The sequence below is a fragment of the Ammospiza caudacuta genome, chromosome 17, assembly GCF_027887145.1.
Source record: "Ammospiza caudacuta isolate bAmmCau1 chromosome 17, bAmmCau1.pri, whole genome shotgun sequence".
In the NCBI taxonomy this organism is placed as follows: Eukaryota; Metazoa; Chordata; class Aves; order Passeriformes; family Passerellidae; genus Ammospiza; species Ammospiza caudacuta.
The window spans coordinates 2,627,148-2,651,254 of record NC_080609.1 but is presented as its reverse complement, the minus strand read 5'-3'; the positions used below and the strand labels follow the sequence as shown (position 1 = coordinate 2,651,254).

Below are 24,107 nucleotides of genomic sequence, written 5' to 3'. Positions count from 1 at the left end.
CTGGTGCCTGTGGCTCTGGCGCTGCTTTGCTGCCTCAGCTGGTTCAGGAGTTCACACTGGGAAGGGATAACAAGACTTTTCTCCCTGTGCACACACAGACTGTGCTTTTCCCTTCTCCTTTCCTAAGGAGGCAGTGCAGGGTTGTGTTAGCAAGAGCCAGCTGTGTCTTGGTGAATTTATCCAGCCTGGATAAAGAGAATGATCTCCAAGTGGGAAAGGTCAATCTGCATAACTGTATGTGAAATCTTCCTGTTCCTCAGGGAGCTGCTTTGCCACTTGGTGAAGATTAAATTGGATGGTTATGACCTTGACAAGAATAAGGCTCAGTCTCTAGAGGATTATGTGAAGACCTTCCTAGAAGGAGAGGTGAAGCCCCTTTGGCCAAAAGGCTGGATGCAGGCCAGGTGAGCAAGAACCAAGGGATTCCTTGTCCCAAGGGACCTGGGAAGGTCATTAGTCCTACCCTTGCTCAGGGAATGGTTGGCTTCAGAGTTAGATCAGAGTGCTCAAGGCTTTGGCATGTGGAATTTTGGAAATTCCCAAGGATGGAGATTACCACAGCATCTCTGGGCTCCTGTTCTGGTACTTGATCACTCTTCATGAGATCTTTTCTCCTTATTTCCTGTAAGAATTCCCCTTGCTGCACTGAACTGAATATTCCCTGCTTTTGTTTTTTACTGTGCACCTTTGAGAAAGGTCTGGCTCCATCCTGTTCCTGTCCCCACCACTCTTTAGGTAGTGGAAAACTGCCATGAGACTCCTCCTGGGGCTTCTCTTTTTCCAGGCTGAGCAAACCCAGTTCCCTCCACCTCTCCTTGACTGTCCTGTGTTGCTGTTCCTTGGGATGTTTCCAGTTTGTTGGCATCTCTCTTGGATTGTGGGGACCCTGAAGCTGGATCTGTGTCCAGATGTGTCCTCCCAGGTGCTGATCAGGGGAGGGTTTGACCTCAGCAGGACACCTCTGCAGCAGTGCTTCCCTTCCCTTGCCCCAGGAGCCCCAGGCCCTTTCCTGCAGGGCTCTGCCCAGGGCTGTTCCATGCCAGCTGCAGGACTTGGTGCTGGATCTCACTGAGCTTCACAAGGTTTGTGTAGGTCCCTTTCTCCAGCCTGGGAAGGGCCCTGTGGATGGCAGCCCTGCCCCTCCACCATGTTCTCCCCTCTGCCTCTGTCCCTTTTCACCTCCCAAATGCCTGAGTGCAGCCAGGACTGGGCAGCCTTGGTGCCATGGTGGTGTCACACAGGTGCCACTGGCACTGAACTGGCTCTGAGCTCAGGCCCATGGGCCAGTCTCTGCTTTCTTGGCTCTGTATCACAAAAGATCCACTTGTAATCACAAAGGATACATTTTCCAGACACTTTGGGAAGTCTTCTCTGGAGTATTTCCAAAAGAAGGGTTTTAGGGGCTTACTGGAGTCAGTAGAATCTGGTGTGGTTTCTGCACCCTCGCTGCTGTTTCCTGCTCTTTCCCACTCTCCATCATCCCTGCCCTGAGCTGGCAGTGGCAGAGAGCCACACAAATGGCACAGTCCCTCTGCTGGGGCTGTCACCACCTTCTGGCCTGCTTTGTTTTGCTCAGTACTTTCAAAGCAAGGACAACTCTGCAGTCTTACTTTGGAATCTTTAAGGTTCCTTCCAACCCAAGCTGTTCCATGATCTGTCTCTTTGCATTTCACCAGCTGGGCAGTGCTGACTTCTCTGCTGAGTTCTCTGCTGAGTTTGCTTTCTGGGTGTTGGAGGGTGAAGGAAGATGTAGGTAGCAGCTCCTGAGAGCAGTAAGAATGAGTGACATCAGAGATGCACTTGGAGAAGTCCATGAGGGCTGTTTGGTGCATGTGCACAGGAAGCTCAGTGCTCAGCATGGTTGTGGTGTGGTGGTGCAGGAGCTGAAAGGTGGCATGAGGAGGTGGGAGAAGATTCCTGCTTAGTTAATGAAGATATACCCAGCCTGAGGGTCTCAGCTTGCCAAGATTTAAAAACTTTTCTTGTAATTAAAATCTTCAAGTTTGATGGTGAAACTGTTCTTGGGCATTCAGGTGTTCACAAAGACTCAGTGTAGGAGGCACTTCCAGTGGAATTAAGTACAGTAAGTAATACCTCAGTAAAACTGGATTTCCTGGTTGCTTTCCAATGGCTGAAAGACAATGGTTTCTCCTGCTGGGACTTGGAGTTGGACTTGATCTTTCTGGGTCCCATCCAACTCAAGATATTCTCTGACTTGGTGGTTTAAAGACAGAAGGTAGAGTGACAGCCATGGGGAGGGATTGGTGGCTCTAGGAAAACTGTAACAATTCCATGGATAAGTCAGCTTGATTCGCTGTCATCATGGTCACAGAAGTTCATCTGTGAGAGGAACTTGAAGGTAGAGCAGCAATTTCATGGATGAGTTAGAGAGGCCCTGCCATGAGTCTGTTTCCTCCATGAGCACTAAGAGATGATTAACAGAATGTTAAGGTAACATAAGCTTGCTTTTTAAGATAAAAAATAAAGGGGAAAAATTAAAAGTCTGTTAATACCAGCCAGGAATCCCATTCCATGTGCCAGTACTGAAGGAATGTTTGTTGCTCCTCCCTGCCATGTAGGAGGGCAGCTGAGTGGCAGCTGGTTTGGGTCAGAGAGTGTTTGGGGGAGACTCTGCTTTACCCTCAGTAGTGCAGGCTTTGGATGAGGCTCAGTCTATGGCTGTGCTCAGTCAGTCCTTCCAGCAAGGGTTGTGGTACAGAGTCACCTCAGCTCCAGGCTGGGGACAAAGGCAGCACAGACCCTTCTCTCCTTCATTGCTGGCTGAGAGGCACGGGAAGGGAACTTTCTCCCTGGAGGCTGAAGAGCTCTTGGATGATCTCTGGCAGCAGGAAGGCCCTGAGTGATGATCCTGCCCCTCCAGTTGGCTTTTTAAGCTGGCTGAGCTCTTTCCTTAGGCATTGTCCAGCCACTGCCACAATGGCCTTTGCAGTGCCTACAAGCAAGAGAACTGTGTGGGGCAGCTCAGGATGATCCTCCTGGCAAAGGGCTGAATATTGGTTTGCTCTCTGTGGTTTCAGTCTCGCCAAGTCCCCTGCTGTGCTGTGCAGCTCTGTCTCCAGTGATCCCAGCTGCTCTACTGGGTCTTGCTGGATATCACTTCTCATTGCTCTCTTCCCTTCTTAGGACACTGTTTAAGGAGAGCAGGCGTGTGCACGGACACCTCACATCAGTCCTGTGAGTATCACAGCCTTCCTCTGGAGTGACAACTGCTCATCTCCATCCCTGGGGCCTGGGGGATCCTGCAGGAGCACCTGAGCTTGCTTGGCTCCCCCCTCATAGATCAGTGCTGCTTCCTTTGGGGAGGTCTAGGGACAGCAGCTGTTTGTGTGTGACATCTCCCAACACTTCCCTCAGGTGCTTTAGCCTTCAGCAAGCTCAACAATAACAGCTTTAAAGCCAGGTTGGCTCTGGTTCTACAGCCTGGAGTGAGGGCTCTGTGCTGGGCCTGGGAGGCTCAGGGAGGTCAGGTGGAGTGTGATTTCTGCAGCCTGTTCTGTTGGTACTTGCTGGGTTCTGCATTCCCTCTCTCTTGCTGCCTGGTTCAAGGAGGGGCACCATGAGCTCACACTGGTGGAGGTGGGTGCAGCAGGCTCACCAAGAGCCATCAGAATCCACCTGGGCAGGGGCTTTAATCCAAAGGGTCTCATGGATCTTGCTGGTGGTTGATAACAGATGAGGATGTGGATTTAGGCTGGTGTCAGTTGGCAGACTGTCCTGTTCTTGGCACTGGTGAGTGAGGGGAAGTGGAGTAGGGTGTGGAGTCATCCTTCCCCCAGCCACACACCCAGCAGCTCAGGGGTGTCTTGTACCAGGGATTGCATCTGACCAAATCTATTCTCTGGGAGTTTGGCAGATGCTTTTGCATCTTTTGCTTCTTCTGGGAAGCCAAAAGAAGGATGTAACTTCTGCAGAACAGTCTCTGTGCCAGTTTCTCTCTGGGCCTTGCTGTAGGAGGGCAGCAGTGGGGTCCTGCAGCTGGTGCAGATGTGTGTGTGGGTGTTTCACTGCTCTGCTGCCATTCCAAGGCTCTGCTCCACTCCCTGGTGGGAGTTGGGGCTTCCAAGAGCAGCAACCAAATGTCATGTGCTTTTGAATCCTAGCAACCTGAGATGCTGCCTCCGTTCCCTGCAAAGACACAGTGGATCATCACCAGCAGGGCCCAGGAGTGCTCCCTGGCTGGCTCCTTCCCTGGGGCAGTCACTCAGCCATGTTTCTCTTGTCTTCCTCCAAACAGGGCGAAGAAGAAAGTCATAGCTCCTACCAAGGTGAAAGTGAAGGTGAGTTCTGTTTTCTGGTTCTCATGGTTGATGTGTGCCAAATGGCAAGTGACTGCCACCCTGAACCCTGTGTCTGAGCTTTGTATCAGCTCCTGTGAAATGGCTCTGCTCTGCTTGGAAAAATCAACTGGAGCAGCAGCTAAAATTGATGGCGGTGGCAGCTGGGAGGGAAGTGGGAGCTCATGGGCACAGAATATGCGTGTCCTGCCTTTTATCCCCAGATTGTGAACCTTCCTTCCCTTTTCAGCAGTAAACCCTATCTCTCTTCTGACTGTGCCTTCTCCTGTGATGTTCCAGGACTCTTCCTGCAAGCCAGACAAGAAGCTGTCGGTGTCTGTCCCTTCCCTGCACTCGAGCAGCACCTTGGCCATGTCCTCAGAGCCCCAGGGAGGAGCCCTGGGCATCAGTGCCCAAACCAGGGAGCTCTTGTCCCTTGGGACAGCCCAGGCTGCCAGCAGCACTGCTGCTCCTGCCACCTTCAAGGATGATTCCTTGGATGAGGACTTGATTCACAACCCCACCTCCTCCCTGGAAGCCGTGTCCAAGGAACTGGCTGTGCTCAACAGCAGGGCAGCAGGGAGCCCTGACTTTACTCTTCCTGCAGCTCCAAAAGCTCCACCAGAGAAGATCCCAGCTCTTGCATCCTCAGAGGAGAAGAGGACATTTCCAAAGCCGAACCCTTCCCTTTCATCATCCTCTGGTTCCCTCCAGTCTCCTCTAAACTTCCTAGCTGAGCAGGCCCTGGCGTTGGGCCAGTCTTCTCAAGACAAGAAGACAGAGAACTCTAATTACAAAGAACATTCCTGCCAAGCCTCCCCCAGCAAAATCCTTCCTGATGCCCACCAGGCCAAACAGAAGCACCACAGCCTGGTCAGGCCAGGCCACGGGCCGCCGGCCTCGGCGCCGGTGCCGGGCGCTCAGGTGAAGGTGTTCCACCCTGGCGCTCAGCTCCAGAAACCCTTCACCTCCCCAGCTCCCTTTGTCAAACTGCAGAATCCCAAATCCTCCACCCCCCTGCCCCCGCGCTCCCTCCTCCAGCAGGTCAAGTCATCAACCAAAGCTCAGAGCTTCCATTCCTCCGCGTCCCCAGGCAGCACCCAGAACTCCAGCAGCTCCCACAAGAGCCAAGGCTTGTCCTCCTCCTCTCTCAGCTACACCGGGAAGCACTCGAGCGGCTCCGGCTCTTCAGGACAATCTTACAAATCCCCTTTTGTCGCTGGCTCCCTCTCCAAGCACGGGGCTTCTTCCAGCAGCTCCTCTGGAGCTCCTGCCAACCAGGGCAGCTCCTCTGGGACTTTGCTCCCCGGTGTTGCGGCCCCGTCCCCGGGCTCGGCCTCGGGCCGCCCGGCCTCGGGCTCCTCGGTGAAGAAACCTCCCGTGGCCCAGAAGCTGACCCTGGTGGCACCTCCTGGGGGCTCCAACGGGGATTCCAGCGGAGGCACCCAGGGCGTGGCCAAGCTGCTGACCTCGTCCCTAAAGCCAGCTGTGGTCAGCAGCACCGCAGCCTCTACCTCTGTGCCGGTAAGGGGGCCCTGCTGGGCTGGCAGTCACTGCTGCCCTGAAGGGGGCACTTCAGAAGCTAAATCTGGAATGACTCTCTGGATTTCAGCTGCTTTAGACTAGAAAGTTGTGGCCTTTGCCCTGGGCTTGCCCTCCAGAATTCCAGCTTTCACTTTCAGCCTAAACAACCACTGAGCTGAATAAATACTGTGCTGCCTTCCAAAGGGCAGTTACTGCCCAGGCTGTGTCATGGTCCTGCCCTGGCCCTGTGAGTTATGGGGACAGTAGGGCTCCCATTTGGATTAAGAGAAAGTGCAGTAAGGTAATTTATCACAAGAGATAAAATTCATTGCATAAACTAAAAGTATAATGATGAATGCATTATTAATTAGATCTACAAACTTAGCCTTCTTTAAATTGTTCCAAGTCATTTTAGTATTATTGCCATTTTTGTCATAACTGGCCCATAACCAGTATAAATAACCTGTGGTTATAGAACCATGGAATCATTCAGGTTGGAAAAGCCCTCTAAGATCATGAGTCCAACCACTCCCCCATCACTGCCAAGGCCACTTCTGAGCCATGTCCCCAAGTGTCACATCCACATGGCTTTTAAATCCTCCCAGATGTGGTGACTCCACCCCTTCCCTGGGCAGCTGTGCCAGTGCCTGACCACCCCTTCCATGGAGAAATTTTCCCAATATTTGTTGGGATAGAACATTTCAGGAAGGACCTCTGGGTTGTCGGTACAGACTTGTGTTACTACAATATTTTATTACTTAATTGTATAAGGGGGTTCATTTTTATCTATAGCAAAAAATAATAGTTCCTAATGTTGTATTCATTTGTTGTTGGCTGCTCATGCCTGCCTTCCTGTGTGCCCCGTGGAAAGAGCTGGGAAATACAAGGAGTGTGTTTAAATGGAAAGCATGAACTGCTCAGCTGATACAGCTTGTCTGTTCCTGAGCTAGAGAGCTGGCAGCAGTCCCCAGTGGTGCCTGTCTCCATGAATGAGGTGCTGAATAACCTCCTGGGGTGCCTTGGGTGTCAGACCTCAGTGCCTGGAGTTGTCAGCAGTGTGTGCTGCCATAAGTGAGTGGGAAGCAAGCCCTGGAACTCACAGGCAGTGTGGAAACTTTTCCTCTGCCTCATGGAGGCACAATTCCCAGCAAGGGAGTCATGGAGGCAAATCCAGTGTGGCCACATTCAGAAGAGCTGGCTTGCCAATGTCCATCTGCAGATGGCCTCAAGTGTTGGCATCTCTTGCTGGGAGGGTGCTTTTTCCAAGGGGGAATTCTCGAGCATTCCATGTTTTGCAGATCTGTAAGTCTGAATGATGCTGTGCCTTGATTCTCCCTCTCCTGACTGACCTTTTCCATTGCTTTGCAGAAAGGAACTAGTGGAGCTGTGCTGCTAACAAGCTCTTCCTCCTTAAGTGTACTGGCTCCATCCTACAAGTCCAACAACCCAAAGCTGCCAGCTGCCCTGAGCTCCACCTCGTTAGGTATTATCTCTCCTATTCATTCTTTCCCTCTCCATGTCATCTCCTTCAGTTCCGACTCCTCCCCCAAAGCAGGAGTTTCCAAGGATGCAATAGTTACAGGACCTGCTCCAGGAACTTTCCACCACGGCCTCGGGCACAGTGAGTATCCTGCTGGTCACCTGTGTGTCACCTGTGCTGTCACCTAGACCACCAGTGCTCTGCTGGGCTGCCCCATTGCACACCAGCCCATCTCTCTGGCTGTTGCTTCGTGCTGTGCTCCCTGCTTTTGTATCTCCAGCAGTTTGGAGAACATCCCTAGAGCTCACCCAGAAGTGCCAATAACTGGAACCCGACCTCTGCTAACTGCTGCAGCTCCTCTGCTCATTCTGTCTTGGATGTGTATTTGTTCCTTTTTCCCTGTCCTCTCTTTGTTTTTCTCTCTAGGTCTTCTGGCTGGTTTGCACTCCAGCCCCCACCACGCAGCGCCACTCCCACACTCTGCCCTGGCCACTCACTTACCACAGAGTTTGCCAGGTAACTTCTCAGATGTGTTTGTCCTTCTGCCTCGTGAGTCTCCCTCTATTTCAGCAGATCCAGGGCTGCAGCCAAAGGGGTTTCCATGTTTTCCAGCTCTGTGCTTGTCTCTAATGCCTCTCTGAGGTACACAGTGAGGGGCTGGGGGAAACCTGCTCTGGTGGAAGGTGGTGGAACATGGCAGGGGGTGGAACAGGATGGGCTTTAGGGTCCCTTCCAACCCAAACCATTCCATGGTAAGGAAGAAATTCTTCCTTGTGAGGGTGGGCAGGCCCTGGCACAGGGTGCCCAGAGCAGCTGTGGCTGCCCCTGGATCCCTGGCAGTGCCCAAGGCCAGGCTGGGCAGGGCTTGGAGCAGCCTGGGATAGTGGAAGTTGTCCCTGCCCATGGCAGGGGGTGGAATAAGATGGGCTTTAAGGTCCCTTCCAATCAAACCATCCTGGGATTCTGTGGTTTCTGGAATGAATCCTCAGTGCTTACAGCAAGTGTTGGTTCCTGCAGATACTCTGAATTATCCTGCCAGGATGAAAGCTGTGCCTGGAATGAATATTCCAGCTCTGGGGAGTTTTGTTCCTGGTGGCCTACATAAAATGTGTCAGACCAGACTGTCTTGTGTCTGTGACTGAGTTAATTGCCAGCATCTCCTTCACAACAAGCTTGTAGTGTAAATGCAGATTGCTCCTCTTGCTGCTCACAACGTGAGGATTTGGCAGTTAAGCCTGTTCCTGCCCCAGTTTGATGCCTGCAGAAGTGATGCATAAAACAGGAGTTTTCTAAAGGAGAGAAGTAAGGAAAATTGAAATTCAGCGCCAGCAGATCATTCTTACCTGCTCCAGGGAGCTGCTTAGTCCCCTGATAATTCCCATTTCTGCTTTCTTAGACATGTTCTTTAGCACTTTGGTGCAGTTCAGTGCCATTATCTTAGTACCTGCTCCTGCTGGGATGGTCTTCCTGGGCTAAGTGAGCCTGATTTAGGGGTGCTAGCCTGGCCCTGTGGTGTGTGCATGGTGTAGCCTCCTGGAGCAGTCATGGAATAAAAGCCCTTGAGTGCTGAGCACGGTGCTTGTTGGCTGGAGAAGGAAGAGTGTGTTGTGCACTCAGGAAAATGCAAAGAGTTGGTTTGGTTTGCTTCCTCTGATTAAGTTTGATGTGGGTTGTGCCATGCTGGTGTGGTAGAGATGAAGAAGGTCCTGGCAGTGATCACTGGTGGGACAGAACCTTCCTTCCTGTTTGTAAATCACACTTCTGGAATGAGATCAAAGATAGCACATGGCTTGTGGAGTTTATTCCATGTCACTGAGGAGCATCTCTTTGTCCCTTTAGTTCAAGGAGTTCAGAGTGATCACTGTTGTTCAGAGGGCTTATAACAGAAGAATTTTTTGATGAATTCTTCAGCAGGATGCAGGGCCAGAAGACCACTGGGAATAAGTGAAGGAGAATTGACCATGGATCCAGCTCAGCAAGGACCTCCTTTCTCACTTGGTGTTTTCACTTAAAGATTGGGGATGGAGCCTGGTGCTGCCATCTCTTGGATCAGTCCCAGTTCTGGTGTTTTGGAGGAGAACACAGCAGATATTTAAGTGACTCCCATAAGCTTAAAATGAATTCCTGTGTTTTGTGGCACCAGCTGTGTTTGGCTGTGCCAACACCTGCCCGCAGCTGCATTGCTGTGTCTGAGCACTGGAGCTGCCTGGGAGGTTGCTGCAAGTGCAAGGGAATGTTGATGCCTTAAATAAAAGTGCTTTTATATCCATGTACATCCAAGAGCCTCTGAGCAAAGAGCATCCAGTGCTTGCATGTGTGTGGTTGGTGCTTCTGTTGCTGGTGGAGGTTCCTTGTGCTGGGAATGTGGAGATGGGATGTGCTGGGCTGAGCTCTTGCATGCAGAGGAGCTGTTCTTGGCCTGGAGGAGAAGCTGCTGCTGCACTGCTGGGTGCCACTGCTGCTTGGCTGCACGTCTCAGTGCTCCCATTTGTCCTTCACAGTCTGAAGTGGTTTTGATTGCTCCTGGAAAACTTTTGCTTCCTTAAACTTCCTTTTTCTCTCTTCAGTGCATTTTCTCTTGTCCTCCACATCCATTCCTTTCTGTTTCATCAGTGGTGAGATTCCTATGGATCCTGTTGCTATCAGTGGGCACCTAAAGCCTTCTAATTCTAAAAAGCACCTAATTAAATAGTTCAAAAAAATAACCAATAAAGCACTTAAAGCCCTATCTAAAAGGGGTTTCTAGGTGAGGGGTTGGCCTCTTCTCCCACACAACCAGTGACAGGACAAGAGGAGATGGGGAAAGTTTAGGTGGGACATCAGGAGGAGTTTCTATATGGAAATGGTGGTCAGGCATTGTCAGGGGCTGTCCAGGAAGGTTTGGAGTCCCCATCCCTGGAGGTGTCCAAGGAAGGCCTGGACATGGCACTCAGTGCTCTGGGCTGGGGACAGGCTGGGGTTGGGTCACAGGTTGGTCTCCTTGCCCTTTGAGGTCTTTTCCAACCTCAGTGATTCTGTGATTACAACAGCAAAAGTGTTCAACAGGTTACTTCCAACCACCTTAGGGGCAAGGCAACCCCAGCATGTGTTTTGGGATTCCTGGAGGGGGAGATGTGGCAGGGGGGATTTAGAGAAGGGCCCAGGCTAAGGAGCTCCCTGGCAGCTGGAATTGTGCCTGGGGCTTCTGCTGGGAGCCCACAGGGGACCCTCAGTGCTTCCTTTGTCCCTTCCTCAGAGGCTGCTCCCAGTGCAGAGATGTCTCCAAGCACATCCTCTTCTGCATCCCTTGGTGCTGGGAAGGAGGAGTAGGTCTTTCCAAACTCTGTGCAGAGGCCTGGCTGTCCCAGCTGCCCTTTGGGGGTGCTGAGCCCTTTCCCAGCTGTTTTATTTTCTTTCAGATGCTTCTCAGCTTCACGGCAAAGGGTCCAATGCACAGCAGCGCAAGTTGTGACGCCTGCAAGGAGGGGAGCTCCAGCACCCATAGGATAAAACCCAGAGGAACAGCTCATGGACTTTGGATACCAGCTGTGTCTTTTGATTTCTTTTTTTTTCCTATTTCTTTTTTTTTATGACAACTGGAGAGACTGAACTGCAACAAGGAACTCATTGGGGCGTCTGCTCAGAGGCTTTCAGAGCTGAGCCCCACACCTGGGGCCACCTGGAGCCATGCCCTGATGAGAGGAGCCTTTTGTAGCACTGTTTATTGCTGCTGCCCTTCCTGCATTCCCTGGCACTGGCAGGAGCTGGAACTCACAGGGAGGCTGGGCTGGTCCTGCAGTGGATTCCCACCCTCCTGTGTCTGTAGCTGCCAAGTACCTCCAAGTCCAGTTACCTCCTTGGTCTCCCTGTGGAGGGTATGAAAGGTGCTTCTTTCTTCTGCTTTGGATTTACTTGGATAATTCTAGCACTGCCAGTGCTTTCTTGAAGACATTTGAGGAACTTTCCAATTGTACTATAAAACTACACTTCATTGGAGGATTTAATATTTCCTGTGTGGTGAATGTGAGGAACCACCTGATGTTCCCCTCTGGAGGAGAAGGAAGACTCTCTAGAGACTAAAGACATTTTTAGATGCAGTCATTGACTTTTAGAATTCTACTTCTTTTGAGTTTTTGGATTTTTTTCCCTCCAAAGGGATGCTTTTTTCCTGCTCAGTTTTATCCTCATTGCCATCGAATGCATTGGATTGAATGGGACACCTCTTAGCATGTCACATGGATGGGAAGACATAATTCCAGTGCCTTTTATGGTGGAGCAAGAATGGACTAGTGACACACATTTCAGCCCTATTTTGTGTGCTCCTCAACCCTTTTTTAATCATTCTGTATTTAAAATGTATTCTGGTTTATTTAATAGAGCTTTTTATGGTTGCACATCAGAAGAAAAAAAAAAAAGCTGCACTGTCTGGACTTGAGTGGTGACCTGGTGACTGAGCACAGTCCCAAATCCAGCAGGAGCACCAGTTCCCATCCCAGTCTGTGCAGGCGGGTCCCAGGCCCTCCCCTAAAGCCATTCTTTCCTAGGGTTGTGAGTTAGGATCAATTTGGTGGGCAGAGGGAATGAGTGAGATGAGCCAAGGTCACAACCTGTCCAATGAATTCCAGAGAAAAACACCTCAGTGGTGCCTGCACCAAGATCATGTGCTCAGCACAGCTGCAGGAACAGGGACCATCTACAGTCTGGGGGTGTCTTCTCTTGTTCATTTTTTAACTTCAGAGCTAAATACTTCCCCTGTGCACCCCCTTTCAGGCTAAGGGCAGGCTGAGGCTCCACCTGAGCTTTCTGAAGTTTGGTTTCCTGCTCTGCCCAGTCTGTCTTCTCTCAGGCCCTCCCAGCCACGTCCCAGTTGTGCAGGGGTAGTGCTGATCCATGTAGAATTTACTGGTATTCCAAGGAAAGGCTTGCAGCTTCCTCCTTGAGCTTTGGGGAAGGATGCTGAGCCCAGGATGCCAGCAAATGTCTGCTTTAGTTTCCTCTGGTTTTTGTTAAGATCTGAGAATGACTGTTTTCAATTTGAGCTGATACATAACTGCCCGAGATCAGCGAGTTGATTGTATTTCAAATTAATGGACACAGCTCAGATTTCAAGTCTGTTTACAGAAAATACCTAGGTTGTAGCAGAAGAGCCAAAGACAGAACTGGTGTGGGTCAAAGGAAGCACAGCATTTCTTGTTAGACTCTGAGCAGTGGATGTCGTGTGGTTCCTGTTGAAGGCCTCATCCTGAGGGGTGCTTGGCACCTTCACCTTCCCCTGGGAGCTGAAAGCTTGGGACTCCTGGCAGGACAGGGGCTCTCAGTGAGTGACCTGAGGTACTGGTTCTCCTCCCTCTCTTTGCTTTCACTTGAATGCTTCTGCTGGGAAGCCCCCGTGTGCAGAATCCCTCCTTCTAGGAATTTAGCGAAGCCTCTTGCCTCAGGGAAACGTTTATGTGGTGGAAATTCTGTGGGATATTTTTTCTTTACATGCTATAATGAGTGAGTGAGTGGTGTGGAGCAGAGTGGCAGCAAGGCAGGCCCACGCAGAGCAGCTGATGGGGAGCCAGGCTGGCACCTCTGCCTTGGGGAGGCAACTTGCAGCGCTTCCAGGATGGCATGGGGAGGGATAGGCTCCCACGGCACCTACCTGGGGATGGCAGTTCCTTTTGGCTGTAAGAGCTGCAGTTTACTATTCTATTTTTTTTTATGTGTGTGTTGGCACTGTCTTGCTGAAGATGGTGGGGGTGGTATGAAAAAATGTTAATCTTGTACAGAACAACTCAATAAATTGTTTCAAACTTTCCAAAACGCTTTTTTTCCCCATCTCCTTACTTCTAGTTCCCTTTGTTCCCAAGAATTTCTGTTGCAGCTTGGATGCTCATCTGTGTCTCGAGTGAGTAATGAATTATTGACTGTTTTAAAGCCTCCTATGTGGTGAGTGAATGGCAGCTGTGTTACAGCTGTTGCAGGGGTAGGAATGTTTCTTCTCATTCCCTCTGTTCCTAATGGTTGAAGTTGGCCTCTGCTGGAAAGGACATGTGGGGCTCAGACCCTGCAGGGCCAGTGAGATCCTCCCTGATCCCTTCAGTCACAAAGGTAAAATAGTGGAGTTAATCCCCAGAGCCAAGAGGGTTAAGCAGGGAATGCTTATGATGCTTTTGTGGACATCAGAGCTCCCCAGGGTGTGGGTATTAGCTGAAATTGGGGCAAAAGGAAGTGAATGGGTTCTCAAAGGTACCATCCCAGTGAAATCCACTGTTCTCCTGCAGTCAGTCCCATTCTTTAGTGCACTTCACTCCCATCTAATGCTGCTCATTAGTCCCAGCTTCAATGCTGCTCCAGCAATTTCCCCTTGGAAAAGAGCCAACAGCTAAAATTAATATCTTAGTGTTTTAATTCTGACTCCTTAATGGCACCTTCTTGTACACCCAAAGATCAGGATGCTGCCATAATTAATGAAAAACAAACACCTTCTGATTGGAACCACTGCATTTTTATTTTGTACTATAAATAGAATTCCCCTCTATTCCCCATTCCCTTACACAAATAAATGAAACATGTAGCTGCATGTAACTCCATCCAGGAAAACACCAGCACTAACAGCTTTTAACCACGAGTGAAGGAGCTGCCTGTGGGAGGCCCTCTGCATTGGATTCCCTTGCATGCTGTGCACAACCCCTTGTGTCTGGTGGTTCTGCCATCTCTTCATGTCCTTTTCCTTGACCTCTGGGGTGATGTGAATGCTCCTCCTGGATCAGTGGCTGGTGCCATCAAAGTACACCTTCATTCTTCCCCAGCAGCACAGGCACAGAGGTGAACAAATGGTGGTGGGTGAGTCTTGGCGTGGTGATTCTGGGCTGAAACCTTGGTTTCCACAGAGCTGGTTTTCTCAGAGGATGAGCCCATCATTGAGTCAGTTGTCCCCAGTGGGACTATCTGGCTTATCACCATGCAGCTGATTGTAACCAGCTCCTGCTGGTCACCTCAGAGTCACCTGGACCTTCAGTCTCTCTCCTGACACGGCTTCGTGCACGACTATGTGAGTAGGAGTTGAGGAAACTGCAGGTTCTACTGAGTCTTTTGGACTTGAGGCACTTCACTGTCCTAAGGCTTTCTCTTATTTTCTGGTAGGCAGGGAGGAAGAGGGGTTTCAGGAGGTTGGCAGATGTTTTCCACTACGGGTGGTGTTTCTGCAGTGTGTGACAACAAGCGGAGTGGCTGCGTAGCATGGCCGGGGCAGAGGCTGTAGCGGTTTGGAAGAGGCGAAGGAGGGCGAGGCTTTGCAGTGATCTGGGTGTCTGCAAGGTGCTGCAGCTCTCACTGGCTGCTCTTGAAGTGAAGTTTCTAGAGTGGAGCGAGCGCTGTGTAGTTGCTTCCGGACACCAAGACTGCCAGCTCCTGGATGGACATCTCCTTGTTGAGGTAACTGTCGTACTGGGCCGCCGTGAGCCTCCCGCTCTTCAGGGCATCCTCGATGGAGAACTCCCTGCCAGACTTCCTGTCCAGGATCACAGACGATTCCCCGTTGGGACCCTTTATTGAGATCTCCTCCCAGTCACATTCCTGGCTCTTCAGTTTGACAAACAGGCTCCATTCAATGAGGCCAAACACGTGAGCTTCCTCTGGAGACATCTCTTTCCCGGTGTCGGGGTCAATGACCACGATGGAGCGCCTGAGGTGGTTCTCTCGTTGCTCCCTCTTGATAGCCACTGTCTTCAGGCGATTCTGAAGTTGCTCGATTTCTGCATCTTTTTCTCTGGACAACTGCTTCAGATCCTCTAACTCTCTTTCCAAAGCTTGGAACCTGGAGTCCAGGTTTATTCCACTGTCCACGTGGGTCATGTTTCTCAGATCCTGAGCTTCTGTTGCAGTGAGTTCAATCTCTGACTGCAGTCTCCTTGTTTCCATCAGTAGGTTCTGTTTCTCGAGGTGGAGCTTGTGGTTTTCCTCCCTTAACAAGTCTAGTTCCTTTGATGACTTGGAGTTGTTGAATTCCACCTCGGACAGCCTGGTTTCCAGGCGGTTGATATCTGCATCCAGCTCCCTCTTGCGCCTACTTTCTTCCTCCAGGTTGCTCTTCAGCTTTTGAATCTCATACTCCGTGTCTCCTTTGTCCACTTGGACACTCTCTGAAAAGACCACTTTCTCCTTAACCTCCATCTTCTCCAAAGAAAGGAGCTTCTTTCTGAGGGCTTCTAGCTCGGTTTGCAGGACTTGCCTGCGGTGCTTCTCTTCTTCTAACTCCAGCTTGAGGAGGGAGTGCTCCTTCTCCTGCTGGGGATCTTGCTGAAGGATCACTTTCTGTTTCACAGTCACTCGTTCTGTCGTTTCTCGTTCCTGTTCTTCCAGCTCGTTCAGCCGGATCCTGAGCCTCTGCACCTCCAGCTCGGCCTCCCTGCGGGCCTGTCTCTCCTTCTCCAGCTCCTCCAGCTGCCGCTCCAGCTCGGAGCGTCTCCTCTGCAGCCTGCGCAGCTCCTCACGGAGCCCGTCGATCTGCTTCAGTTCGCTCTCGATGCTCTGCGAGAAGGAGTTCACCTCGGCTTTCAAGGCAGGATCCTGCTCATACTTCACTACTTCCTGCTGGACCACCTTCTCCTTCACCTGGGAAAGTTCTTCCTCCTTCAGTCTTACTTTTTCTTCTTGGAGAAGCCGTTCCCTCTCCAGGTCAATGTGCTTCATTTGTTCGTCTGCCAGCTGCACTCGCAGCGACTCTACCTCCTCTCTAGTCTTGGGGTCTTCCCGAAACTGGAGGATTTCTTGAACAACTTCCTTCATTTGCACTTGGGGTTTGGTGTCTTTCAAAGCTTGTATCTCTTGTTTCAGCTGGTAGATCTCCAGGTCAGCTCTTTCGATAGCTCCGGTCCTCTCTATGATTTCCTCCCGGAGTCGCTGTAGCTCCTTTTCAGTTTCTGGATCATTCTTGTACTTAATGACCTCCTTAATTACTTCTTTGACTTCTACCAGAGGCCCTCTGTTCTTCAGAGCAGCCAGCTCGTTCTGGCAGCTCTTCAGCTGTTCATCCCCACCACGGTACCTCCTCTCCTGCTCTACCAGCTCCAGGCGAAGGTTGGCAACTTCATTCTCAGCCTTGGGGTCCGGGCGCACAATCTCACGCACCTTCTCCTGCACAACCACCTTGGAGTTCTCCTCCTCCAGCAGCTGGATCTTCCTGAGCAGCTCAGCCTTTTCCCGCTCGTTGGAACGACCCTTGGACTTCTCATCTTCATACTGGCGCCGGAGCTCGTTCACCTCCCTCTCAATGGCCAAATCCTTCTCCACCTTCAGCACCTCCTTGACGGTGATTTTGCCCTCGGCGATGGCCCGTTCCTTCTCCAGACGTTTGAGCTTTTCCTGGAGGAAGCTGAGCTCTTCCTCATGCTTCTGCCGAAGGGCGCTCTCCCTCTCCTTGGTCTCCTGCAACATCCGGAATTCCATCTCCAGCTGGGGATCATTCTGCAGCTTCAGCACCTCCTTCTCTGTCACCTTCTCCTGCTCTTTGTTCTTCTCGCTGGACAGCACAGCAATTTGCTGGCGTAAGAGGATGACTTCACTCTCCCTGGTTCCTTCCTGCCTCCTGAGCTCTTCCAGTTCCTCTTTGAGCTTCAGGATTTCAGCAGCTTGGGCCTTATCTTGTTCAATCCTCAGCACCTCTTTCACTATATATTCCTGCCCTCCTTCCCTCTTCTCGTGCTCCAGGACTCGCAACCGGATTTTCAGAGCCTCCAGCTCGTCCTGGAGCGCCTGGTTCTTGCGCTGTTCCTCTGCCAGGTTTTGCTGCAGTCTGTGGAAACTCTCCTCCAGCTGGGGGTCAGGCACCTTCTTCACCAGTTCTTTCTTCACCACAGTTTCTTGGGGCTTCTGGTTTTGCAGGTGGACAATGTTGTTCTGAATGGCTTCAATCTCTGCCTCGAGCTGCTGCCGACGCTGAGTCTCATCCTCAAGCTCTTTCTTCAACTTCCAGACTTCTTCCACAGGCCTTACAGACTTTCTGGTCTGGGCAAAGTCTTGTGTCACCTGAATATCTGGCTGCTGTTGTTGGCAAAAGGATAAAAAAAAATTGGTGCAAAAAATCCAGTTAGTCACACTTTTGGTGCTTATCATCACAGAATCATGGAATCATTTAGGTTGGAAAAAAACTCCATCAAGTCCAACCTGTGACCAATCCCGACCTTGCCACCCAGCCCAGAGCATGGAGTGTCATGTGCAGTCCTTGGACACCTCCAAGAATGGTGGAACAGATCCACCACTCCCTGGGCAGCCCTTTCCAAGGCCTGACCACCCTTTCAGTGAAGAATTTCTCCTGATGTTTAACCTGACCTTCCCCTGGCACTCAAGGCCGTTTCCTCTCCTTCTGTCCCTGTTCCCTGGGAGCACAGCCCGACCCCCCCGGCTGTCCCCTCCTGTCAGGAGCTGTGCAGAGCCACAAGGTCCCCCCTGAGCCTCCTTTGCTCCAGGCTGAGCCCCTTCCCAGCTCCCTCAGCCCCTCCTGCTGCTCCAGCCCCTTCCCAGCTCTGTTCCCTTCCCTGGACACATTCCAGTGATCCCATGTCCTTCTTTTCATGAGGGGCCCAGAAATGGACACAGAACTCCAGGTACCTCAGCAAGGCCAGCACAGAGGGACAATCACTGCCCTGGTCCTGCTGGCCATTCCTGACCCAGCCCAGGAGATCAGTGCCTCCAACAAAGCAGCAGGAGGGAGCAGATCTGTGGCAAACCCTGAGCAGAGAGCATTTGCAAATGGACCTCTGCAGGTTCCCAGCCTCAGAAATCCTTTCTGCAATGTCAGAACAAAGCTCTGAGCCACCAGGGACACTAATTCTGTCACAGAATGGCAAAAAGAGTGTTGAAAACTATATGTAGCTTCCTAGGATGAGTTGGCAATGGGACTGGGGGTTGGTCTGTCTGGTTTAAGTGTCTGTTGATTAATGATTTAGGGGGACAAGACACCAGATAGAGTTGTTCCCAGTCCAGCCTGTATTGGCAGAGCCCCACATGTGCCATTCACAGGTGTCCCTGGGTCCTGCAGGTGTGTCCCCTCAGCATCCCCTTGCTCCTGTGATCACTCACCTGCCGCAGGAGGCTCTGGGCAAACTCCAGGTTCTGCAGCCTCTGCTTGTTCACAGCGTTCACTTCTGTGTATTTGGCTGCCAGAACAGCTTCCTGCAGAGCAAAAATGTGTTGGGAAGAGCTTGAGAAGGCCAGAAAAAACAGGTTCTGAACTGGAAGCTCTGGGTGCTCCTCTAAAAACCTACAGCAGTGAACTGCTGAGTTTTGGGGGGAGAGGGATTCTCAAGCACAGACACACTCATGGTCATGCTGTGATTTTTCTACTCAAGATAAGCAAAAACAGGTGCAGTAAGAACCAGGTGAGGAAGCTGAGGAAGAACCAGGTGGACACTTTTGCCTGCCTCTCTAGGCAGGATAGGTTTGAAGCAGGTAGCAAACAGATTCTGCATGAGTGTGAGTAGCTTGTGGTCTCATCTCACTGTAAGTATTTCTATCTTTGGTAGTGAAATCTCTCTGAAAGTCTAGAGAAGAGAAAAACTTCCAGGTTTTTAGCTTTTCTCCTCCTTTTTCCCTTCCAAAAGTGTTAAATCCAGCATTTTCCCTCCCTCATTGTGGCCAGCCCAGTTCAAAAAAAAGATGAAAAATCCCTTCCTCCTGATTCCCTGTGGTTCCCTGTGGAACCAAGGTCCCCACAATAAATGTAGGTGTTTGCAAACCCTCCGTGGTCCTGTGAGCTGCCCTCTGCTTTGGCTCTGCTCTGGCCAGCCCTTGCTCACCTCCTCCTTCACTTTGGCAGCTGGGGACTGCAGCCTGGGCTTCTTGCTGGTGTAGCCATTGCGGCCGTTCTCCAGGTCCAGGATGGATCTCAGCTTCTCAGCCTCCAGCTCGTAGTCCTGTGCAAAGACATTCCCAGGAGAAATGTGAAACTGCTGCATCCCCTTCACACACAGGCTCCTCCTAAGCTGCCCTGGCTTTAACAACTTCACCCCTTGATCTGTTTTTTAGGAAGGCCACAAAACCCCACCCTCTGCTCTGGGGCCAGGCTGGGAGAGCTGAGGGTGTTCACCTGGAGAAGGGTTCAGGGAGAGCTCAGAGCCCCTTGCAGGGCCTGAAGGGGCTCCAGGAGAGCTGGAGAGGGACTGGGGACAAGGGATGGAGGGACAGGACACAGGGAATGGCTTCCACTGCCAGAGGGCAGGGCTGGATGGGATATTGGGAAGGAATTTGTCCTGGCACAGGTTGCCCAGAGAAGCTGTGGCTGCTCCTGGATCCCTGGCAGTGCCCAAGGCCAGGTTGGAGCAACCTGGGACAGTAGGAGGTGTCCCTGCCCATGGCAGGGGATGGAATGAGATGGGCTTTAAGGTCTCTCCTAACCCAAATACTCTGTTTCTCTGTTCTCTCACAGGCAGAATTTCAGTCCTTACCTTCACTGCCTGCTGGTACTGCTGAGCTGTGGCAGAGACCTTCTGCACCTCCTGTTCCTTGCTTGCAATGTCATTGAGCAGTGCCTGGGTGCATGGAGATACAGGTCAGAGACAACACAACATCCAAATGCATCCCTCAGCCTTTTTGGGGGTCACCATTAAAATCACAACCCTGAGAATTCCAACCTCCCTGAGCAGCCCTACTTTTCGTGAACAAGGCACAGGAGGACCGCAGGACCTTAGAGCACAAAGATAAAGCTAATAAACATTTCTGTTTTTCTATTTGATGTACAGCAGCTATCTAAGATCTGTTTCTTTTAGTTTTGTTCCCTTTTCTCTCCCTGAGGAGCCCGGGGTGCTCTGGGAGTTACCGCTTGGTTCTTGAGCTTCATCTCCACTTGTTGGATGTTGTCAGTCTCCTGGGGCTCGTAGTTGGGGATGTTGCACAGGAACTGGTTCACCTTGTCGTAGTTGGTGCGGTAGTTGGAGTAGGCACTTTTTGCTTTCTGCAGGGTTTGTGTTCTGTGGGGGAAACCAGCTCAGCTTCAGTCCTGCCCCATCTCCTGTGCCTGCTGCAGACACCTCTCAACCCATCCCGCCTCCCCTGCTCCCTAAAACATGGATTTGAGCCAGGTTGTTCTCTTGGCACCTCTGTTGCAACAATCTTTGTTTTCCCAGCTCTACCCAGGCACCACATGCCAGCAACCTCTCCCTCTTCCTCCTCAGACCTCCCTGGAATCCCTTCTGCAACTCCTCCATCCCAGGACCATGGTGCTGTACCTCCTTCAGTTCCAGCGTGGTTCCACCACCCCAGCAGCCATCCCAGCTCCCTGCCCTGTGCTCTCACCTGTGGTCAATCTGCTTGCTGAGGTTGTTGAAGCGCTGGTTGAGCTTGTAGAGCTCTGCCTCCTGGCGCTCGATGTCGGGGCAGTGCTCCTGGAACTTGCTGGCCAGGGTGTTGGAGCACGTCTTGGTCCTCTGCAGGTTCTGCTCAGCCTCACTGAGCAGGAACTTCTTGGACTGGAGCTCGCTGCCCATGGCCTGTGGGGAAAAAGCAGGAGAGGAGGGGGATTCTCTGGGGTTTCACACTGTTGTCACCCACACTGATCCAGCAACTGCACTGGAGCTGCAGCAGTGCCACCAGTTGTGGAGAAAACCAAGCTCAGTACTTATGTGGTAAGCAGGACCACCTGTAAACCTGACAAGGAGAAAAGCTGCCTCTTACTCCCTCCTCACCTGCTGACCTTTAAGAGTAACCATGCAAAGTGCAAAATGAGTGAGGAGCTGCTGTTCCTCATGCAAGGCTTAGATCCTGTTCTTGCCAGTGCAGCAACTGTGGAAGGAGCAGTGAAAGCTCTTCCATGTTAGTGTGAATTTGGGATTTCATGGAAAAGCTGAAGGAGCACAGAAAATTCTGGCCTAGCCAGTTCTTGGTCTTTCTATAGCAGAAGAATTGCCAGTTTGGGTAGTTTTTCCAAGCAATAACTTCTCAAAGCCTTGCCAGGCCCATCTTTCCAGTATCAGGCCACTGACTTGCTTTTCCCAGACCATTTTATCCTTCACTTTTCTAAGAATCACAGAAGGTTTTGGCTTGGAAAAAACTTAAAGCTCATCTCATCCCACCCCTGCCATGGCAGGGACACCTCCCACTGTCCCAGGCTGCTCCCAGCCCTGCCCAGCCTGGCCTTGGGCACTGCCAGGGATCCAGGGGCAGCCACAGCTGCTCTGGGCACCCTGTGCCAGGGCCTGCCCACCCTCACAGAGAAGAATTTCTTCCTAATATCTAATTCAAATCTTTCCTCTTTTAGTTTAAAACCATTCCTCTTGTCCTGTCAGTATCTGCCCGCTCTGAGCTCTCCCTGGAGCTTCTCCTCTCCAGGTGAGCACCCCCAGCTCTCCCAGCCTGGCTCCAGAGCAGAGGGGCTCCGGCCCTGGGAGTGTTTTCCCTGGGCCTGCTCCAACAGGTCCATGTCTTTCTTGTGCTGAGGATTCCAGACCTGGACACAGCCCTGCTGTGGGAGAGTCTCACAAGGGCAGAGTAGAGGGGGCATGCATCTGCATTAGTCCTTTCATCAAATCCCAAGACCTAAAGTTGGATTGGATTGGATTGGATTTGAGGATGGGAGGTGTTTGTGTCTGAAGCAGGTGGGGTCACTGCAGTCAAGGTGAGTTCTCACCCCCAGCTGAGGGAGCCCATCCTGTCACCAACAGATCCAAGCTTGGGAGTTGAGCAGAAATCACCACAGCTTTTGGAAAGTGTTTTTGCATGTGCAGCACACAAACAGGGCAGGAAACTCACCAGCAGCTCTTCCTTCTTCCTGTCCACCACCCTCAAGTCCTCCGGTACCGTGTCATCTATGACCAGCTTGTTCTCATAGGTTGACAGCAGGTCTCGCCCTTGCTGGAGGCTCCTCTCCAGGTTTGTGGCCACCTCAACTCTGTCAGGACACAAGGAAGGTGTTTAAGCACACCTGCACCCTCCTCCTGCAGGGCTCAGGCTGGGATTTAAGCCATGACTTACTTCTCCTGGGCCGCGCTGAGCAGCTGCACCACGCGCTCGTACTTCTTGTTGGTGTTGTCCACCTTGTTCCTCACCAGGGTGGCACTGCCCGTGTTGGGCACGGACTCAATGAAGGCCTCACACTCCTGGATCTTCCTGTTCTTCTCAGGCTCGATCCGACGGACCTCGTTGGTGATGTTCTGCAGGAGAACAAAGCAGGAGGAACACATCACCTCGTTGGTGATGTTCTGCAGGAGGAAGAGAGCAGGAGGAACACATCACCTCGTTGGTGATGTTCTGCAGGAGAACAAAGCAGGAGGAACACATCATCTCGTTGGTGATGCTCTGCAGGAGGAACACATCACCTCACTAGTCATGCTCTGCAGGAGGAACACATCACCTCATTGGAGCAGAAGGAGCAAAGCAGAAGGAGCAAAGCAGGAGGAACACATCACCTTGTTGGTGATGTACTGCAGGAGGAACAGAGCAGGGGGAAAACATCACCTTGCTGGTGATGTTCTGCAGGAGGAAGAGAGCAGGAGGAACACATCACCTCACTGGTGATGTTCTGCAGGAGAACAAAGCAGGAGGAACACATCACCTCGTTGGTGATGTTCTGCAGGAGGAACACACCACCTCATTGGTGATGCTCTGCAGGAGAACAAAGCAGGAGGAGCACATCACCTCACTGGTGATGTTCTGCAGGATGAACAGAGCAGGAGGAACACATCACCTCATTGGTCATGTTCTGCAGGAGAACAAAGCAGGAGGAACACATCACCTCACTGGTGATGTTCTGCAGGAGAACAAAGCAGGAGGAACACATCACCTCACTGGTGATGTTCTGCAGGAGGAACAAAGCCTTTAGAGCAGCTAGGCCAGGAGCTGGCAGCTACAGAGGAGCCACACTTGGCTGTCCAGGGAGAGGAAGGAAGTCAGGACTGAGGATTTGTGTTTGGTGGAAGGTGCCTTCCAGCCCTGCAGGGCACAGAAGGATATTTTGGGCTGACTTTCTTTTGACCTGTCTCTCCTCAGTGAGGAAACTCCAGCTGGGCAGTGGTTCCCAGCACTCCAGCTCTGTCAGGGACATGCTGGGTTCATCTGGGCCGTTGGGCTCTGGCAGATGAATCCTTGCCTGGACATCAAAGTGCTGCAGGCAGTTGGGGCAATTTGCTTTCTCTTGTGGTAGCACCTGGATTTTGACACAGCCCTGGGCAAGTGATGTAACCAGGACTGAACTTCCTCCTAAACCAAGGGAGGTTTGTGGCATGGAGCCTGGCTTAATTAGGGGTCTGAAAAAGACGAAAGGAGCTGGATGCTACTGGCACTGGAGCCTGGAGGAGCAGGTCCACAAGGAGAAACTGCCTGGGACCACAAGGGTTTTCCTGTTCCTCTCTGAGCTGGTGATAGTGGTGGCAAAGTTCACCGGCAAAAATCCTGCATAAATTATTGGGTTAAATAGCAGGCCAGTATCATTCAATATGACAATATCCTTGGAGATATTCTGAGAGATCTTCACATCAGCACAGATCTCAGACTGAGAGCTAATAATGAGAAAGAGCAGAGCTCAGTCTGATGTAAATTTATTGTAAAGTATGATTCAAAGCTGCTCTGTGTGCCTTCATCCAGGGTAAAATAAATCAAGAAGGCACCTCCACTTATTTCCACTGTCAGTACACTCATAGCAAGCATCAGTGTAAATACTGGGTGAATGTTGAAACTCTGAAGTCTATAAAGTCGGTTCAGAACATACTTTTGAATAGCAATTAAGAAGAACCTACATCCCTTCTGGCTCACTGGCTATGATGAACTCCATTTTATCCTGCATAAATCATTGGGTTGGATAGCAGGCCAATGTCATTCAGTATGATAAGCCACTGTAGACCTCTGAATCATGATAA

The 24,107-nt window shown here is 51.3% G+C and overlaps 2 protein-coding genes across 3 annotated transcripts in view; one reads left to right on the top strand and one right to left on the bottom strand.

The window, feature by feature from the left end:
* The window catches only part of UBN1 (ubinuclein 1), a 28,620-nt gene extending 15,574 nt beyond the window's left edge, over window positions 1-13,046 (top strand). The window contains exons 11-17 of one of the 2 annotated variants that reach the window (XM_058815860.1): window positions 261-404; window positions 3,145-3,195; window positions 4,256-4,298; window positions 4,596-5,819; window positions 7,188-7,440; window positions 7,726-7,815; window positions 10,698-13,046. In XM_058815860.1, coding sequence (XP_058671843.1) covers window positions 261-404; window positions 3,145-3,195; window positions 4,256-4,298; window positions 4,596-5,819; window positions 7,188-7,440; window positions 7,726-7,815; window positions 10,698-10,750 — 1,858 coding nt within the window. In that variant the 3' untranslated portion in view covers window positions 10,751-13,046. The remainder of the gene's footprint in view (window positions 1-260; window positions 405-3,144; window positions 3,196-4,255; window positions 4,299-4,595; window positions 5,820-7,187; window positions 7,441-7,725; window positions 7,816-10,697) is intronic. The other variant, XM_058815861.1, reaches the window with a different exon arrangement.
* A 711-nt stretch (window positions 13,047-13,757) lies between these two features.
* The window catches only part of PPL (periplakin), a 29,182-nt gene continuing 18,832 nt past the window's right edge, over window positions 13,758-24,107 (bottom strand). Inside the window, exons 15-22 of the mRNA XM_058815661.1 lie at window positions 22,228-22,406; window positions 22,006-22,144; window positions 20,554-20,747; window positions 20,078-20,228; window positions 19,707-19,790; window positions 19,059-19,175; window positions 18,343-18,435; window positions 13,758-17,304 (exon numbers count right to left, since the gene is read on the bottom strand). Of these exons, the coding sequence (XP_058671644.1) occupies window positions 14,620-17,304; window positions 18,343-18,435; window positions 19,059-19,175; window positions 19,707-19,790; window positions 20,078-20,228; window positions 20,554-20,747; window positions 22,006-22,144; window positions 22,228-22,406 (3,642 nt within the window). The 3' untranslated portion in view covers window positions 13,758-14,619. The remainder of the gene's footprint in view (window positions 17,305-18,342; window positions 18,436-19,058; window positions 19,176-19,706; window positions 19,791-20,077; window positions 20,229-20,553; window positions 20,748-22,005; window positions 22,145-22,227; window positions 22,407-24,107) is intronic.